A 20,923-nucleotide genomic window follows, 5' to 3' on the forward strand; every position below is an offset into this window, starting at 1 on the left:
AATAAAATAAAATGCTTGGAGAAAGAAAGGATGACTCAGTCACGTATGTAAAACTAAGGTCCAATAAAGGGAGGTTAAAGAAGCGAAAAAAAAAAAAAAAACCCAACCCGGAAACGTCAGCAGTTGTCATTGAAAATTTATTCAGGAAATCTTGACTTCTGTTTAAAAATATGTTATTACTAAATTCAAATCAGAAAAAGAATACACGGCTTAAATTATCATGGAGTAAACTAACATAATGGTTTTGAAATAAAGTAGTTTACACCGTTTCTGTGAAAGCTGAGAGAAAAATAATGAGAAAATAGTATGAACATCTATCAAAGAATGAGGGCTAGAAGCACCGAAGAGGGGGTTCTGGTAGGCTTTCTCAGTCAGACCTCTCATGAAAATCTAAAAAGAAGAAAAGTCAGTGTGGGGAGAGCATTAGAAAGATGGGAAATGGGCTTGAACCCCAGAGGATGCTGGTACCCAGAGAGACAGGATGACGGCAGCCTGCCAGGGAGGGAAGTCATAAAGATGCTCACAGAAGCTTTCTGTTCCTTCAAGGAGTTTTCAACTTCTCTATGCAAAAGCAACCTCCAACACTTCCATCTTGAGAAATAATTAGTCTATCTTATCTCAAATATTTCTCTCGGACATAGGAAAACAAGCCTGCCCATTTCCCTTGCAGAATACCCTCCAATCCTGTATATTCACCGTGAGCGTCTGCCAAGCATACTTCATTATTATGAAAGTTCTCTCAGGGAAAGAAATCCCTACCGAGCCTCTAATAAATACAAGGGGGGAGGGCGAGAGGAGATGAAATAGCAAGAGAGAGATGATAAAATTTAAAATAGGTTTTAGTGTAGAACTGTACCCTGCCTAGAAGGTCACCCCTGATTACAGCTTCTGAGTGTGTTTTCTGAGCCAGAATGGGGCAGCTTTGATGCTGTCTCCCGCACATATTTCAAAGAGAAGAGCAAATTAACCCCTTTCTTTCCAGGGTTTGGCTTGGCAAAGAAAGAAAGTGAAGGTGGCCTTTCATCACCGGTGGAGTGACAAGACTTGGAGGGTGCACGCCTCCCTCACCGACCTCACTTGGGGTCTGGGTGTCTGGCTGAGCGGCCTCAGGCCACAGAAGGAAATGCCTTATCCAAGGGAAGCAACCCGGAAAGCAAAGACGGGCAGAGGGAGACACAAAGGGAAGTGGAGAGAGAGAAAGATCAAAATAGACCCATTGCAGGTGAAATTGGGGGGGTCCGGGTGCCCAGGTGACCGGACCAGCCTCCCACCCCTCTTAAGAGGCAACCGGTTAAGAGCTGGAAAAACTGACAGCCCAGGAGTCAACCCAGCTGCGAGAAGAGCCCCACGCCACACAGACGGGGAAGAGATGGCAGAGCACCCCCAGACTGACCGGATAATGCAGACGTGAAATCAGACACGAAAGAACATCCAGGTCCATTTTCAAGCACATGGAGCCCCCCCAGGATGGACTGGGCCGGAAAGGGTGGTCTGAGGGCCTTAGGGAAATGCGGCCGGAGGAAACGTGGATGCCCAGTTCAATTTGAATGTCAGGTCCACAATGAATCATTTTTAGCATAATGTGTCTTATTGCCATGTTTGGGGGCATACTTATGCTAACATATATATGCGTATATACTATATACACATATATGCGCGCATGTGTGTATATATAAGTACGTATTTACTGTCCGCGTGAAAGTCGGCTTTCACTGGGTGCCTGCATTTGCACCTGCTAACCCTGGCCCCCGGCGTGAGGTGTGGGGCAGGGGAGCTGGCTGGGGGCTGGCTGGGCTCAGAAGCGTCTGCCCGGGCAGCCACCGCCTCCAAGCAGGCTCCAGGCATTGCACGCCGCCGTCAACCCAGGGACGGATTGACCCAGGACGAGCCATCATTATCAATAAAGTCGCCTCTGTGAGGAGGCGCCTCGCAAAGGTTTTGAGTGGGGACTTGGCCCCAACAGCCCTTGGTGACGAAATGACTTATGGGGGTTCCAAAAACCCTGGGGAGACGAGCCCACCAGCAAAAGACAAAGCAAGCTCACCAGCAAAAGACAAAAGACAAGCCCACCAGCAAAAGACAAAGAGAGGAGTGGCATTCTGTGGCCCTTCTACTATGGTTAAGAAATGTTTAACACCACCACGAAGCAACGACCTTCAGAAATTACCAGTCTCTACAATCTCAGAGCTGTTTCTCCCATCCCCATGGATCCAAGGACCCCAGGCTATCTACGATCGTCCCCTAACCCAGCCCCACCAGGAGAGGCCACCAAGGAGAGCTTACTGTTACGAAGGGTTTTTCTGGGTGAGGAAGCTTGGTGAGTCTCTGATAAACACAAGAGGGGAAGGACGGGGCGGTGGAAATGGCACTGTGGAGATAATCACATTCAACAGAGGTGCCATGTGGAAACGCTTTCTGGAGGTCGGAGCCCAACGGCCGCATTCCAATAACTGCAGGTCTGGACACATTTTCTAGAGAGTTTTGTTAGGCTCATAACTTCTCCCACTACAGTTGTTTTTGTTTTATTTTGGTTTGGTTTGGGGTTGCCCCGCACGGCTTGTGGGATCTTAGTTCCCCGACCAGGGATCGAACCCGGGACCCCGGCAGTGGAAACACGGAGTCCTAACCACTGGACCGCCAGGGAAGCCCCCTCCCACTAGAATGTTTAAGCAGGGGCAGGGGAGAGAAAAAGAGTAAAACTCCTTTGCTTCCCCATTTAAGCTAGGAGGGGAAAAGAGTGCAGACTTTGGCTTTTATAGTGAAACTTGTCAATGGTGTGTACTTCACAGAAGGGCAAGGGTTGACTTTGTCATTCACCTGAGGGCAAAGGGCTCGTAAGAAAACGGTACCCATCCAAAGGAGAGGACTCAGCCCACTACACAGGGTTCCCTCAAGGGACAAACCAAGCCACCCAGGAAGACACTGTGTGTTCATCTCCGCCTCTTCACCTGGCAGAGGGGAGAGAAGAAAACAAGTGGACGAATGGCAGGTCTGGTCCAAGTGGCCAGTCAGCCAGTGGGGCAAACACACACACTTCCTTTTGTGTCCGATGGAAGCAGGAAAGATACAGTCACATCATGACAGTACCTTGAGTTTGCAGGGCTCTCAGACAGGCCCAGATGGAGGAATGAATTTAAAAGGACTTCAGACGGACCCAGGAGGCCACAACACATAGAAGGGAAAGCATTGACGGACGGTCAGGCTGTGAAAAATCAGAATCCCACATACTTCCTGTCAGTTCAAGACATTTTTAACCTCACTATGCAAAATCAGCCTTCGAAAAGTCTATTTTAAAAAAATTTATTAGTCTGTTTAGCTCAGAAACATTTCTCTCCCGTAGATGAGGACTCAAGGAGATCCACTTTTTCCCACTGAAATCGCCCTCCCCTGCTACCTTGCCCTTGCTGGCAGAGAATCGGATGCGTGCTCCATTATCACGAAGGTCCTCCGAGGGGAAGGAGGCTATGCCCACCTGCTCATAAATTCAGGGAGAGGAGATGGGAATCGATGAAAGAGTACAGGGTAAATAATAAAATTCGAAATAGGTTTCAGTGTGGAGATGTACCCGATGGTTCTTTCTTTTTTTTGTATAGGTAACATCTCTCCTCTGATGATAGGTTCTGGGTCTATTTTCTCAGCGAGGATTCTCATGCACTTCCTATCAAATATTTTCAAGGAAAATAAAAGTAATTTACTTTTCCAATAATGTTTTGGTTCGGGTAGAGACAACGGTGAACTTGGTCACCAGTAGCGGCTCTGGGTTATCTTTGTTCTAGAAATAATAATTACCTCCTGCATCACAGGAGACGAGATTGGGCGAGTGGGGAGAGTCTTCAGGGCAGAGTTTGCAACCGAAGGAAGCCAGTGGTAGAACAGGGACGCAGAGGCAGTCCTGGACACTGCCGGTGGAGAGAAGCAGAATTCCTGTGGGTAAAACGTCTGATGGTGGGAGGAGGTGTGGGATCACTTGACAATGGAGAAACCTGAGAGACCTCAGCCAGGTGATCAAGGTCAACATCAGCAAATGATAAGCCATGGTGATGGTTTGTCCTTGATAGGACATTATGAGAAGGGCACTGCACCTCTGGGATCTTTCTCCCCAGACCCATCCCCCTAGTCTAACCTCGAGAAAACCATTAGACAAACCCCAGTGGAGGGACATTTTCCACAACAACTGAGCGGGACTCCTCCCAACCAACCGTCAAGGACATCAAAAACAAGAAAAGTTGGAGACGCTGTCAGAGACAAGAGGCACCTAAAAACCTCCTGGAAGTCCACACGTTCTCCCTTACTCTTTAGATCTTGGGCACATGATGCATCTCTTCTTCTGAGATGTATCATGAGAAGATTTTTCCTTCACTGATGGGTCTTGAAGTAAACATATACATATATATATATATATACATTTTTTTTTTCAGTTCTCCCATTTCAAACCACTTTCTCTGATACTACCCAGGGTATCGGGCTGTCAGGACAAACTACCTAATTTGCAGGGCCGAGTGAACATGAAAATGTGGGGTCTTTATTCAAAAGGATTAAGAGTTTCAACTCATACAATAACCAAGATATGGAAGCATCAGTAGGTGAATGGATAAAGTGCCCATCAATAGACAAAAGGATAAAGATGTGGTATATACATGCAATGGAATATTACTCAGCCCTAAAAAAGAATGAAGTCTTGCCATTTGCAGCAATATGGATGGACCTAGAGGGTGTGTGCTTAGTGAAATAAGTCAGACAGATAAAGACAAATACTGTATGATTTCACTTACATGTGGAATCCAAAAACCAAAACAAACAAACAAACATAACCAAACAGAAACAGAGTCATAGGTACAGAGAACAGATAGGGGTGAGGAGAGGAAGAAATAGGTGAGGGAGATTAAGAGGTTCAAACTTCCAGCTACAAAATAAATGAGTCACTGTAGGAAATGTACAGTGCAGAGAATACAGTCAATAATTATGTGATACCTTTGTATGGTGACAGATGGTAACTAAACTTATCATGGAGAACATTTTGAAATGTATAGAAATATCGAATCGCTATGTTATATAACAGGAACTAACATAGTGTTGTGGGTCAATTATACTTCAAAAATAAACTCATAGAAAAAGAGGTTAGATTTGTGGTTACCAGAGGTGGGGGCAGGGGAGGGGGAATTGGATGAAGGTGGTCAAAAGGTACAGACTTCCAGTTTTAAGATAAAAAAGTGCTAGGGATGTAACATACAACAGGATAAATATAATGAGCACTGCTCTATGTTATATATGGAAGCTGTTAAGAGAGTGAATCCTAAGACCTCCCATCACAAGGAGAAAAAATTTTTTTAATTTCTTAAATTTTGTTTCCATATGAGAGGGGGGATGTTCGCTAAACTTATCATGATAATCATTTCATGATGTATGTAGGTCAGATCATGATGCTGTATATCTTAAACTGATACAGTGCCGTATGTCAGTTGTATCTCAATACAACTGGAAGGAAAGAAAGAATTTCAAGTCATCCCAGCAGACCAAGCTTGGGGCCTTCTGGGTTTGGCCCTGTGTGCTGCACGGGGCACAGGCACACCAGGATTTCCGTCAGAAGGTGTGTATTTCTTCTGATGAAACCAATCTTAACATCAGCCATGACAAGAAGCAACAGAACAATTCTTCAAGGACAGAACGAGCTGAAGAATGGAGCGAGGCGAGGCTGTGTCTGAAGATGAGGAGCACACCTCTGTGCTCTGTTACTCCCCAAAGGACCCCGAGACCCCCAGACCCCCAGAGCCTGGCCGACCTTTCTTCTCAGGGAGGAGCCCAAAGCCCATGGTGGCAAAAGCTGCTTGCGGCCAGAGGCAGGGAAAGCAGTGAGTATGAGAGGCTCATCTGCGTTTCTTTCTCTTTCATTCTTTTTCAGAGGATGGGGAGGGGGCGGAGATTGTCGGACACAGACACACGGATTAACACACACACACACACACACACACACACACACACACACGGATTAACTCATCAACGCTGGACACATGGTGAAGGTAGTTGTCGGTTTTGATCCTCAGGACAATTAGAAAGGCCTTGAGAGAATCCTTCAAGGTCTCTCCCCAATTCCTGCCATGTGTTTGGGATAAAGCAGAGGTGGGCTTTAGGTCTGATAAAGAAAACTTTCATCTGACCACAGCCCCCGTGTTTATGGAGGTAGAGGAACTTTGGATGGGGAAGAGGCACGGGTGCTTCTTCCTCTGAAGTTATCGTTTTGAAACCCTTGGCTTTGGTAGAATTTAAGTTCTTGGCTATTTCCTGATGAGACTGAGGTCTCCTCTTTGTTTGCTTTGGAGTTTTGTGTTTCGCCGTCCTATGGTCTAGGGTGGAAACAGACGCCGCTGAGCTTCCCTTGATTCTGGTGAGGCCACCTGTGCCCTTGCTATGCAAGTTTTCCCCCCACCGCACCCAGAGGGGCTCAAAGGCAGATGTTGGGGGGAGACCATTGGCCAAAATGGCGGCCTCGCGAGGCACAAAGCCAGTCGTTTCGGGGGGGGGGGGGGTCACTGAGCCGGCCAGGAGTTGTAAAGAAATGCTCACCTCCAGGCACAGATCACTCCCCTCTGTGCCTCGGTGTCCTCATCTGTGCAATGGGAGGAAACTAGCGCTTCCTGCCGGGGTGCTTGAAAGAGTTATACGGGTTCATACCATCAGCACCACTCTCAGGACCTGGGATGAATGCTCCTGGGATAACGGCGGGGCTGTTATTCCTGCTGGCATGGCCTGTGTCATCATCGCTGTGTGTTGTTGTCTTAGTCATTAATTTGTGGTTTGTGGCCCGTCCCCTTCCACCTGGAACGTCAGCCCCATGAGTGAGGGGACATGGCCTGTCTTGATGGTCCTCGTTTTTCCAGCACCTAAAGGTCTATGAGTGAACAGCGCATATTAGGTGCTCGATAAACACCTGTGACATGAGCTTAGGGAGTGAAACTAAATCGGTCTGACTCCAAAATTTGGGCCAGATGCTGCTTTTCCCCTTGATTTCTCAAAATGGCAAATATGACCCCTGAACAGAGATTTTTTTTTCCCCTTTGATGTGACGGTAGGTGCACAACCTCCAGGGGAGGTTCGTCAAGGGTTAATAAGTGTCCAGCATCTCAGCAACTCGGGTACGGGCCCCAGGGCAGAGGCGGACCCCAGGGAGCATTCCCAGTTGGTCAGGCTTTACAGAAAAGCTCCTTTTCTGATGAATTCACAGCAGCTCTTCCTTCCCACCCCCACGAGTGAAATCAATAATGATTTGACTCTGCTCCACTATTCCCACTGATTATAATCATATTTAAAAACCCTGATCATTTTTTAAAACTCCATTTAATGTCAATTTGCATTCATCAAGGATTTTTTTTTTTCTTTAAAGGGGTAGTTCTCTTCAAAGGCTCAGTTTGAATTTTGAAGGTAACAGGCTCTATGTCTGAAGGTAATCTGAAGAAGAAGATTAAAGGTGACCACAATTTTCAGCCCTGTTTTCCCCGTGAAGGGAAGCAGAGCCTCAAAATTTACAAGCCAGCTCACGTTTCCGTGCTCCATGCAGCTTCCATCCTCTCCGTTTCACTGAAATTAATTTTCTTTTAGGGGATATATAGGTATAACCATGAGTTCTCCCTGACTGATCAGTCGGGCGTACTGGGAAGAAACAGTAGCATATGTACGAATAATGGGACCCCCTCAGGCAGCTATGACAGTCTCACACCTTGTTCTGTGTAAATAATAGCAAGGTGTTTTTACTACTGTTATTACCGTAGCTCACCATATAATTTGAGATTCCTTCAGTGGGCGATGGAGGAAAAGCAGAAAGGACTGAACGGAAGTGACAAGATGAAACCAGCCACCATCAGGTGCAGGACCTGGAATGGTGGGGACAAAGGAGGCAACCTGGTTCCTTGTTTGACAATTGGTGGGGGTGGGGGGAGCATGCCAAAGGGGTTAAAAGCAGAAGCACGTGGAAGAACTTAAGGAAGAAATGCACATCTCCGAGCTTGTCGACGTGAACAAGGGTGTTTAGTAACAAGATTCTTGAAGTGGTATCACTTGCTTTCTGCAGATAAACAACCAAAAACATGTTTTCTCTAACTAGAATTTCAAAGTTCTGTCTGAATTTTTTTTTAACTCGTGATGGGGAGTAGGAAAAGGAATAAGATGTTACTACTGCCCAGAGAGACTCATGATCAAGGCACAGAGGGGAAATCTTAGCATGTACATAGTACCTGGAAAATGGCATTACTGGCATGAATATTAACTGAATTTAAAGTTTGGACTTTCACCCCGTCTATATCTCTAGCCCTAGTGGCAGAGCACGGGAGTTGCCTCCCTATTCTCTAATTCTTTTTCTTAGTAATGAGAACCCACTTTCTGGATGGGGTGTGTTGCCACTCTGCTAACAACTACATTTCCCAGTTTTTCTTGCAGCCAAGTATGACCAGGTAACTAGGTTTGGGCCAAAGAGATGTGAGAGGGTGTGATATACACAATTTCCAAGGCATGCCCTTAAAGGGAGGGCTGGTTCCCTCTCATTCCTCTTTTCTCCTTTCTATTAGCTGGAGTGCAGATGTGATGGCAGGAGCTGAAGCAGCCACCCTAGACCACAAAGCAGGAAACTTATGGTGAGGAGAGCAGAGCAACAAGACAGGAGGAAACTGGGTTCCTACCACACCATCAAACCACCATCCTAAATTGTTCTACTTACACCCAATTGTTATTTGTGAGAGAAATAAAATTTTACAAGTATCTTTTAAAATTCACTGTTATTTTCAGTCTTCACTAGAGAAGCCAAAGCTTTATCATACTAAATACCACAGTGATGAGAAATATTTTGCAGTAAGAGTCTAATAAACTTTAGACTATTACCTAAACTTTGCTTATGCCCATACAACCTTGATGAATTTGGCTTGTCTGCTGAAGCCTTCACCATTTTGTCATATCTACAAATTATCTGGACCAGGGATCAGCAAACTACAGCCTGAAGACCAAACCTGGCCCTCCACCTATTTTTATAAATAAAGTTTTATTGGAACACAGCCATGCCCATTCGTTTACATATTGTCAGTGGCAGTTTTCTCCCTACAATGTCAGAGTTGAGTTGTCGCAATAGAGACTGTATGGTTGGCAAAGTAAAAAATTTACTATCTGGCCTTTTACAGAGAGAGACTATTAATTACATAAAAATGTTTAACTCCCTTTTTTCACTTAAATAAGATTTTTTTTTTAATTAATTAATTAATTTTTCGCTGCATTGGGTCTTCCTTGCTGCGTGCGGGCTTTCTCTAGTTTGCGGTGAGCGGGGGCTACTCTTCGTTGCAGTGTGCAGGCTTCTCATTGCAGTGGCTTCTCTTGTTGTGGAGCACGGGCTCTAGGTATACGGGTTTCAGTAGTTGTGGTGCATGGGCTCAGTAGTTGTGGCACATGGGCTTAGTTGCTCAACATTATTTTTTAAGTAAACTTTCTAAGACTGCTTCAGATGGAAACGCTAGTATCACTTGCTGAGGCTGACATTGGGAGTCACCTACCCCCTATGACTCTCCCCTTCTTTCTCATCAATAGAACCCGAAAGATGTTTAGTGCTCCTCTAGAACACTCTTTCCCGGACTCCCTACAGCCAGGCGTGGCCTTGTGACCCAGTGCTAGACAATGAGATGTAAGTAGGGATTGTTGGAAACCCTCCAGACAGTTTTTTTTTTTTTTTTGCATATTCTTAACCCTTAAGTTGTTCCTTCTATATTTACCTGCCTTTGGGGGAATTAAATTATATTATCATGTAGTAGATACAGATGGTATTTAGCAATCTTTTTTTTTTCAGTTATACCTACGTATATTCTTTTTCAGTTTCTTTTCTGTTATAGGTTATTATAAGATATTGAGTGTAGTTCCCTGTGCTATACAGTAGGTCCTTGTTGTTTATCTGTTCTATATATAGTAGTGTGTATCTGTTAATCCCAACCTCCTGATTAATCTCTCCCCCCCCCCCCCCCCCACAATCCCCTTTGGTAACCGTAAGTTTATTTTCTGTGTCTGTGAATCTGTTTCTGTTTTGTAAATAAGTTCATTTGTATCGTTTTTTTAGAGTCCACATATAAGTGACATCATATGATATTTGTCTTTCTCAGTCTGACCTACTTCACTTAATATGATAATCTTTAGGTCCATCCATGTCGCTGCAAATGGCACTATTTTGTTCTTTTTTATGGCTGAGTAATATTCCATTGCATATATGTACCACATCTTCTTTATCCATTCATCTGCTGATGGACACTTAGGTTGCTTCCATGTCTCAGCTATTGTAAATAGTGCTGCTATGAACACTGGGGTGCAGGTATCTTTTCAAATTAGAGTTTTCTTGGGATATATGCCCAGGAGTGGGATTTCAGGATCACATGGCAACTCCAGACAGCTTTTTCAAGGCACACCCCCTTTGGATCTTAGGCCTTTTCCCTGCCTGAAATGCAATCGTGACGCCTGGAGGGGCTGCGGTGATGGTCCTGTGCACAGGATGAAGGCACAGGGTGGGGGGGGCAGGGCAGGAAAATGGAGGGACCCTTCACTGCTGGGCTCCCTGCCCAGCTGCTCTAGCCCAGAGCACGTATCCCTAGCCTACCCATTACGTGAAAAGATGAACCACCTTTTTTTAAGGGCTGGTAAATGTGTTCTAAATTGCAACCACATGCACTAAATAGAAGGCAGGGTTGACTGATTACAAGAACAAAAAAACAAACAAAAACAGCTTCCATTCTTCACCACTCCCTGTATCCACACCCTTTGCAATGTGCTTTTTAAAGTCCCCCATCAGGAGGTGGAGTCAATTTCCCCCCTTTGAATCTGGGCTGGTCTGTGACTCTCCTTGGCCAGTAGAATGCATCAGGGTGATGTCATGCCAATTCCATACCTAGATCTCAGAGGTCTGTGAGAATCTGCCCTCTCTCTGAAACCCTGGGAGGTTGGAAGACATGTGCTTCATGCAACACCACTCTCCCTGCTGACAGTCAACCAACGTCCAGGATGTGAGTGGAAGACAATCCTAGACCAGCCAGTCTCAGCCGTTTCCCCACTGACCCCACAGATGCATGACCAAACCCAGCAAGACTGCCAAACCTGAATGCCCTGCTAACCCGAAGACTCACGGGCAAGAATAAAGATTCATGAACCACTGAGTTTGGGGGTGTTTTGTTACATGGCAGTAGCTAACTTATATCATAGGTCAACCTATGTTTGACATAAGTTAGCTACTGCTATACAGTAAATATATGTATCATTACCTTTGATACAAGATATATGTATATATTTATCATGACTAATATGTATATTTTGGGATGATTAAAATTCTTTCAGAATATTTGTTTATAAACCATAGATGTAAATGTACTTCATTTGGGGCTTCCACTGATAATTAGTGAGATTGGGAGTGAGAAGCATAGCATTTCATAACCTGGGTCTGGAGGCAGATTGCCTAGATTTTCAGCACTTGCTTCTCATGTAACCTCCTCATTTCCTGGCTTTAAAATGAGTATAGGGGAATTCCCTGGCGGTCCAGTGGTTAAGACTCCACGCTTCCACTGCAGGGAGGGGCACGGGTTTGATCCCTGGCCAGGGAACTAAGGTCCTGCATGCCGCACGGCACGGCCAAAAAAAAAAAAAAAAGAGAGAGTATAATTTTAGCACTTGTATTTCCGTCAAGAAGTTCACAGGGGGTGATGAAAGGGCTCAGAATAGTGACTCGCCCATGGTGTCCACCCATCGCTATTTGCTAAGATTATTCCTCTTGTGAATCTTACTAGATAATATAAGACATTGCAAACAAATTATAATATGGCTGAGCAATGAACAGAAGTTTGAGATTAAAGATGTTTATAATAAAGGAATTTGAAATGAATGACGTTTTAAAATAATGCATGGGCTTCAAAAACAAACTTACCAAAGGGGAAACGTTGGGTGTGGGGGGGCTAAGTCAGGAGTTTGGGATTAACGTACACACAGTTCCGTACATAAACTAGGTAACCAACAAGGACCTGCTGTAAAGCACAGGGAGCTCTACTCAGTACTCTGTAATAACTTATAGGGAAACAAATCTGAAAAAGAATGGATATATGTATGTGTATAACTGAATCACTTAGCTGTACACTTGAAACTAACACGACATTGTAAGTCAACTATACTCTAGTATAAAATAAAATTTAAATTAAAAAAATAAATGCGTAATGCTACAGCAGAAAACAATAAAATAAAATAATGCATGGGGAAACATAGCTACGCCCAAATATCCCCATATGATTGGATCATCATTTAGATATTAGGTCTTTTTCTACTTCTGTTTGTACTAAGACAGCAAAGAAAGCATCCCTTCTCCATGTCCTCCCAAATTTCACTTTGCTTTCAAGATGTCACGTCTGAGTCAAGCAAGACCAGCTGGTCCCATTTCAGTTCCTTTGATGATCACTCAGAGGATATGATATGCCCAAGTGTAAGAGAGGTCCTCCCCCCCTCAATTTATCCCTCAGAAAAGGAGTTGCTTTATTAATCAAATCCCTACAAAGTCTCCGATTTTTCAGGGAGCTCTCTCCGTGACTTCATTGTAAATGACAAAATACTATTTAGGAAGACACATTAGGCTGAAACAATGCCAGTCTGTGCTGGTTTGGGTCCTACATAGATACCGTCTGAAAAAATTGGTTTCAAAAAGTGATGGGAGGGGGGACCCTGCATATACATTTAGTCATTTTTCCTGGGTGCTTGGGACACAGTTATAAGCTTTGGGTGTTATCGTAAACAAGTCCCTTGTAGGCTGCTTTAAAAAGCGAAACAGGATGTGTTTATTTGGTGGAAATTGGGAACAGGCACCTACCTGAGAAATGAAAGCGGCCGTCCTTATATTATGTAAATGGGTGCTCATGGCCGTGGATAAATTTCTATGATGGCATTGCACTTGGATTCTAAAAGTGCTAAATCTCAAAGAGCTGGGATGAAAGTGAAGATGCCGTGCTCGGAAATCTCTATTAGGTGACTCAAACCAGGGGCTCTAGCGATGACAAAAGCCATCTCAAAGATGCATGCTACAAGTGCAGCTAGAATGGCTTCGTGAAATGTGAGTAGAAGACACGATGTCGCTACACCGATATTTTATGTAATGTGTGATTTAAAGGGCTATGTGCAACCAGTTGAATACATTAAATACTGTAAGTAGAAGTTTGCCTACTTCATCTCCGTCTTGATGTTGTATTTCAGGTTGGTCCAGAAACTCCTTCAGATCTTTGTGTTGAGAAAACAGGGGACAGCCTTATACTGGGGAGTAAGTGGTGAATAGCTGTGATTCTCGATTCATAAATAACCGGTATCTCGGGCTCTTGTGTAACTGACTTATTGAGGGGGCCCACCTGAGAGAAACTTGAGATGAGTGAGAGAAGCCAGACGCAGTTAAATAACAAGGATTTTTGGAGATGCCCACAGGGAGCTCTGGAGTGTGAATTGTATCACAAACTCATCCCACCCGGAGGCCAAAGGGCTGAGTGGTCCTATCCCTCCATCAATCAGTCAGGGGCTGTGGACCAACCCCAGGGTCTGTGTGTATGTTGGGGGCAAAGTAATTCCCATCAGCCAAGGGCCAATCCTTTGGAGAAGGGTACAGATAAGAGAGGGCAGCAGTCAGGACATGGAGATGGGTGGGCGCCTGGCCTGAAAAGGGATCTGGGCAGGGCACCAGTGGTACTGACAACTGTCACCTTGTAGCCCACGGCACGCAGAGTGCAGCTGCCCTGCTGTTTGTTCTCCTCTACCTAGGACGCAAGAGTGGGTTGTTCTCTGATTTCAGCAGCCTTTCCTCTACCTTCCGGGAGCATCTCTTCTCAATATGAGTTGGCTGGTTTATAATCAATCACCACCCCTCCCATCTCTGGGAGTGGGCATATTCCACTCATCTGGACAAACAGAAGGTTCAGGGCTAGGCATGTGACCCAAACCTCGCTAAGTCAGAGTCAATGCTGGACTTCAATTAGAACGCTCCCTACCGCAATTGCTAAGTGGGTAGGATGTACGCTGGGGCCTCTGGGGACCACCACGTGCCTGGGAATGAAAGCCACCCAGAAGAAGGGTAACTCAGATAGGAAGAGGGATAAACCTCTAACCCTAACTCTGGTGATACTGTTTGAGTCCCTGGGCTTTTTGTTTCATGAGGAATCATGTGCTTAAATCTTTCTGAGTTGGATTTCGGTCCCATGCTGCCAAGAATTATAACCCATGACAAACTGTTCTCCTGACTCTTAACAGACGTTGCTTACTTTCCTTCTGTCCCAGAGAAGGAGGTGGGTGTGTGCCATGGATACCCGAGGATCCCCAGCCCCTTCCTAACCATGTTGAATGTGGGATTAAGGATTTACCTAATGTCACCTAGTGACAGACTTAAAATTTGAGCCCTGATTGTCTGCTCCCAGCCCCTGGAAAACCATCCAGTGTGGGCACACACCATGAGTCCGGTGAAAGGAGCCAGTCTCTTCTATTAAAAGCCCCTTCCAAAGGACAGTGATTAATCTAGTTTCCCATTCTTCTAAGCAAAATAATAGAGAAATCATCTTCTCCCTTATCTAACTACACAGATGACGGCTTCGTGACTCCTCAAATTTATTGAGTGGCAAAACTGGAAGCAAAGAAATATGTTCTCTGTCCTCAGAAGCACTGAAAGCCTCAAGCTGTCAGAACCAACGCAGGTCTTACTAAACGAGCTGCAGATAATCCGAGGAGAGATGGGGGAAGGTAAACAAAAGCAAACACAATCAAAAAGAACCTCTTCCTCTTCAAGGAAACTTCCAGACTAAACCAGGCTAAGTGGATTTTCTTAGCTTTGATGCAGCATGACTTAAAAGTCACTAAAAATGTTCCCCATTTCTTAATTTAAAAAACAATATGTATGCATTGAATCTATAATGAAATGTTACTTAAATTAATCCAAATTAATTGGAATTAAACACAATAGAACATAGAATTTAAAAGGTAAAGCAGATAGAGATTAACAAGTGAAAAATGAAGAGCTTTTCCCCCTCCACTTAGCAACATGCAGTATCTTGCTCTGCAGAATGAAAAGGGAAAGAAGAAAAAAAATGAAACCAAAAAAAAACCCGTACAGACCCAGGAAGCAGTTTTAAAAGGAAAATAATTGCTTTCATACTAAAACATACAAAACCAATTTCTTTTGAACCACTAATGTGTGGATTTTTAAAAATCAATAACATATTCTATTTACTCCATCTGAACAAAGATAAATGGGAATTCGTGCCTCTGGCTCTCTGTACTCTCTAATGCTTTTTGAAATCACTGTGCCATGTAATTTCTGTTGTTGTTTTCTCTATGACACTTGGAGACGCTTTAAACTCTCAACGTTTTTGGAGACAATGAGAGCTCAGTGAAATGGGCTTGATTTGCCCGTCAAGGAACAATGTCACAGCACACTAGATGTTCAGTAAGTGGCCTCTGAGTGCATGGAGGGCGGAGTGAAGGAAGCCACCTCGCCCAGGGCTGGGCCATGTGCAAAAGAACAGCCAGAGTGATCAAAGCAGTAAGAGTAGATGGGCAGTGAGTCACGTGCTCAGGCATCAGGGCAGAAGGACATGCCAATCAGGAGGGGACACGGCAGAGGCGAGGCCCCCCCATGCTCTCCTCTCCTGGTGCAGGAACTTATGAGAAGCCAGACTGGCAGAGGATGTCACCCAACCAAAGACAGAAGCCAAGATGTGCCTTGAAACACCAAGGTTGAAAGGCACCTGGGCTGGTGAAAAACACACAGCTGCCAGGAGGGGCAAGCGGGGTCTCCAGGGACAAGCAGGGGACGTCTCCCCTCCCCACTCCTCCGTGGTGGCCCACATGCCAGCACATTTCCATCATGGCTTCCTGGTGGGCATGGACTCAAAGTGGGTCTCCTCCCACGTTCTCGGGGGAGGTGTGGGGGGAGAGGAAAAGGGGTCATTTCCCCAAAATCCATTCATCCCAAGAGAACTGTGACCCCACTGGCTTCAGCATTTGGCTCTAGTGTCCCGGATGTGCGGGTAGTAGGTGACAGGGAAGGGTGACAGCCGGCTCCCTCCTCCCTCCTCCCTCCCCTCCCATGCCTCCCGGCAGCCTGCCAAGTAAAGGTCTCAAAGTACCTGACTCTACTGGGGCTCAGACCCCTGTGTATGTATGTGTTTGTTTTTCAATGTGAATTCATTCCCATCCTGTACAAATCGGGAGATTTAACTTAATGGAAAAGGCTGGGTCTCTGGCCCCTCTCTAGAGATAGATTAATAATCAGGAGCTGCCATGCTCACTGTAAAATATGAGGCTAAGCCCTATTTTAAATGATATATATAAGTGATATGTCAACAGCCCAACAAAACGGATACTGTTATTTATCGTCTTCACGGCACAGATGGGGAAACTGAGGTGCCGGGCAGCTGAGATGCCTCGGGAGGACGCAGGACCGCAGCTCCCCTCCGAGCCCGCCCTCTTGATGCTGACCCACTGGTGCCCCTGCTAGGCAGGCTGCCGCAGGCTCTCTCCTTTCCCGCATCCCTAGTTTAGAACACTTGCTTTTTAATATTTTTAACGTGTGCGTCTTAAAAACATGGCCAGTTCTGAAGGAGAACCGGTGTGTTTCCAAGTTGGGGAGGAAAGAAACATCTCACACACTCGGCACGGAAAGATCGAAAAGTCCTGTTTGGTGTGCAAAGAGCCGGGAGCCTGCGTTTGCAGCAGAATCCTGGATCCTGCATCACATCCCTTGGGACAGGGAGCCCCGAAAAGGTCCGGCAGCCCGCACTCCCGCCCTGTTGAGTCCTTTATTTTACCCCCATCTTATCACCCTTCTCTTTTCTTCCTCTCTCCCTCCCTCCTTTCTCGGCTAGGGCTTCTGCCTCTTCTCTTAGTTTTTTATTCTTGCACATCTGGGTGGCATTTACATGAGAGCAATGAAACGACCGAAAAAAAGCCAGGGTCGCCTGTGTGCTGAGACAGTGGCAAGAGTCACTTCTTCAGCGGGGGTCCAACCTCTTTCAAACAGCACTGGGGCTCTTGGATCAAAACTGTCCTCTCACATCCTTGGGCTGTAGTCACCTGAATTCCAAAGAATAGAAAATAAATTCGTGCCAAGGGGTCCCCTGGTATTCAGAGCAGGTCTCCCCGAGAGCACAGCTTCCCCTGCACTTGAATCGAGGTCCGGTCCAGGCCGGACGCACAACTGGGCGAGATCAGGCCCCCCCCCCCCCGCAGAGAGGGACCCCAAAGCTGGGGTTTCAGCCGGGCTCGCGGGCGGGAGGGAGCCGCGCTGCCTGCTCCTCGCAGGCCGGCGCTAGGGGGCGCCCTTGAAGCTTGGAAGACGATTTCCCATCAAATAAAAAGTCGTGCTGCTTTTTTTTTTCCTGGGTAATAAATTCCCAGGGCTTCTTTTTTAACCCCCACCAGAGGTTAGAATAGTTTCATTAAAGAAGTTTTGGTAAATTCATGGGCAACTTTTGAGGTTATATGAGGTTGTTGTCAAAAAAAAAAGAGAAAGAAAGAGAAAAACAGCTTCTCTGCTCATGCAAGACTCAACATCACGGGGTGTGAGGGCGCACAGGAGGGGGTCTTCGGGCTTCTATGTTTTCCCAGAAGGGTCCACTCAGAGATTGGGGTTCTCTAGGGTCCCTGATGCCAATCAGTGGGGGGCAGGGCCCCCCCCCGGGAGCTGAGCCCGAGCTCATCCTGCACCGGCTCCGATGCCGCAGAGCTGCCTGCGGCCCCGCTGCCCATCAAAGGCTGCCTTTGCCGCCTTCTCGATTTTTCCATCGCTCCCACCCGCAGTCCCGGGCGAGTGCTGGTCACGGCTTTTGCACTCATTTCTTCCTGGTAGGTAGTCAGGAACAAAGCCAAAAAGTTCCAGCCCCTGAGTAGGGGTTAAAAAGAATAAGAACTTTATCGGATTGATAAGAAAAGAGACAAGAGGGGGCAGAAGAGAAACAGCGCGGTTAAGGGAGGGGGCGTCGCACATTAACTATGATTCAGAGACTCAAATGCACTGAGTTCATTTTTCAATCTGCCTTTAGCGAAGGGAAAAAAATCAGGAAATTATAGAAAATTGAGAAACAAACATCTCCGAGAGTGCTTTGCACCCGGGGGTGCTTAATGAACACTTAATAATTTCAAACGCGAGTACTTAGAAAAATGGCTTTTGTCCATTCCCGGCATGCCAGGTGCCTCGTAGCAAAAAGGGAGAGCTGAAAATGACTGAAAATGATCACTAATGTCTGTGTGGAGGGGGGCACGAAAATTACTTTTTCGTGTCTCTGGAAGTTAGAGAAGTAAACAAGCCAAAATTTAAAGAGTTTTAGCAAAGGAAAAACCTTGGAATGGAACTTTCATTCTTTTCCTTCGTGTCTGAACTTGGGCAAGACTTCTAATTAGGATGGAGAATAGCCACGACATCCCCCTCCTGACCCCATGGGGCCATATTGAAAATTAGATGAAGAAAAACATTTGGAGGAAACTCTCCAAATGCTCAAGCAGGAAGCGATGCTTGTTGGACCAGATTCCTCAGTGCTCCCTGCCAGCACCCAACGTTGGGGTGAAGGCCACCGTGAATGCATTTATTCAGAGGAAGACAGCGTCCCTAAGAAGAGCTCATCGTTGCCAGGGAGGTGTGAGATGGGATGGGGCAGGAGCAGAGGATTATTCAAATCCCTTTGTCTCCTCTACCTTTGGGGCCAGTCTCACCCCGGCAGGGAGAGCACCATCTGTATCCAAGTGCATAAATTCATGTGCCCCCAAGTATCGGCTCAATACCACATAGCTCCCTTTCTGAAATTCACTGTTCCTTGATTCATCGCTTTGACTTGCAGATGTCTTTCCCAGACCTGGGTGGAAATATAGCCCATGGTCCCCCACTGTCAGCCAGGATAACCAGCACACCTACAAAGTCCTTTATAGGTGACACAGTATCTTTCCAACTCACCATCTCATGTAGCTTGGGTGTCTCAACAGTCCTCTGGACAGATGAGTGGGATATTTCTAGACTGCCCTCATAGGCTTTTCAAGGGCCAGGTTAGTGAGTCAGCATAGGTGAATGTCTCTGACACCTGTGGACTCAGAAATGGCCCCATTTTACAGATGAGGATCTGAGGGAAAGAGAAGGGATGACCTTGGCCGAGGAAGTGGTAAGAGGAGAAGTCAGGACTCAAATGAATTCTTCTGACTCCAAAAACAAAGTTTCTTCCCCTGCACTACTCTTGGCCTAAGGGAGGCCGAGAGAGAGGGAGAGGGAAGAAGTATTTGGCTTTTCAAGGTCTACTGTAGGAGGAAGCTGGGTGAGGTGAAGTATCTGGCCTGAGAAGGTCCCTGTCAAAATACAAACAATAAAAACAGAACTGTGTTCTCAAATTCTAGTTAGAGGTTGAAACCCAACCTTTGTCTGTTCAAAGGGAGATTAGTAAAGACTTTTAGTTAGGCAGGTGTTAAAGACATATTAGCATCAAAACAAGACTTCCTTTGTGATGTAAGCAAGAGGCTTAACAGGGAATTGAGAACGACCTTCTCATTATGACTCCACGTAGTTGGTCTATATAACAGTATTTCCCCTCTAGGCTCACTATTGGTGACACCATTCTGCCTCACCTTGCCACTAATCCCTTAGTTAGAATTAACCCTAAAGGCCACCTGTCTCCAAAACCAAAGCAGCCTTGCCCCTCCTGAAGATCAGGTCACAAGTGGAGGTGGAAAGACCCAACAAGGTGAGCCCGGAACCCTTCATGATTTTGTCCCCCATCTGTAGGTCTGTTGGAATCATCACTTCTCATCTTGCCTCATCCTCTGATTCCATTTGTCTACCAGCCTTTGACATAGAAAATTCTAGAACAAGACTCCTTTTGTGGGTTCTGCTGAGAAGGGGCTCTCCCAACTCAAAGGTGAGGACAGTTTCCAGAAAGTCCTTCCAAAGCAGAGCAGTCTCCATTTCAGGTTTGGGATTGAAGGTATGTGCCTCTTTTGTTTGTAACATTTTTTAACATAATACACATTTATCTTTCCGATATCCAGATTTCAGCCTCTTTAAATGACTCTACGGCCCTGGCCTCCCACCTCCCCAGTGGAACCGGCCATGAGTGCACTGGCCACTTTTGCCCTCCCACCTTCTGTTGGCGCAGAAATCAGAATTCAGATCGTGTCGCCCCGTTTCTTTAGGAATCTGTTAGCGATTGCCAAGGGAAACACTTAGCATCTTAGGTAAATAAGTAAATAGTAGTTCAGTGCTGTGCACCTCCATTTGCAGCAGTTTAGTGTGGATGGCAAAAATCCTTTATGATCCAAGGAGGAGAAAAGGAATGATAAAGAGTGACAGGCTGCGGGTCTCCGTAGGGGGCCGCACTCCTCCTGCGGTGGGTGCCCCGATGGAGAGGCCTTGGGGATGGGCGTCGGAAGCACGGCCCCCTCCTGTTTTGTTCCTGTTTATGCTAGCCCACTCTCCCTTCCCCGCTCCAGCCGGTCTTGTCAGGATCCCTCATTTGGAAGCTTAATCATATCAGCAAGCTTACCGCATTGCATGTGTAATGACTTGTTTACCAGTCTGTGCCGGCTCCCTCTGCCAGACTGGGCTCTCCCTAAGGACAGGGCAGTGTCGTGTTCTTGTCTGCCTCTCTTCCTGCTCCCACACACTGCCTGGCACAGAGAGGGCCCCGCTAATTGCATAGGAACTCTCATCTATTTCACAAAGGTGTCTCGGTCCACCAACTGGTCCCCAAGCTTCTTGAGGAGAGGACTCATGGCATCTTGTGCTTCTCCCCTCTCAAGGGGCATGACTGCTCACACACAGATGCTGAATTCCATTAAACCATGAGTAAGAGGCGGTTTGGACATCTGGGCCCCGACTCTTTGGGGAAACTGTCTCTCCTCTACTCTTAAGGGCTGTAGCGGAGGTGGCCCCAACCCG

At 46.1% G+C, this 20,923-nt stretch overlaps 1 protein-coding gene across 1 annotated transcript in view; it reads right to left on the reverse strand.

The window, feature by feature from the left end:
- Positions 1-20,923, reverse strand: part of ZNF831 (zinc finger protein 831) — a 78,874-nt gene that overhangs the window by 16,010 nt on the left and 41,941 nt on the right. Inside the window, exon 4 of the mRNA XM_036824259.1 lies at positions 7,851-7,865. Within this exon, the coding sequence (XP_036680154.1) occupies positions 7,851-7,865 (15 nt within the window). The remainder of the gene's footprint in view (positions 1-7,850; positions 7,866-20,923) is intronic.

Source organism: Balaenoptera musculus, chromosome 15, assembly GCF_009873245.2.
Source record: "Balaenoptera musculus isolate JJ_BM4_2016_0621 chromosome 15, mBalMus1.pri.v3, whole genome shotgun sequence".
Taxonomy (NCBI): domain Eukaryota; kingdom Metazoa; phylum Chordata; class Mammalia; order Artiodactyla; family Balaenopteridae; genus Balaenoptera; species Balaenoptera musculus.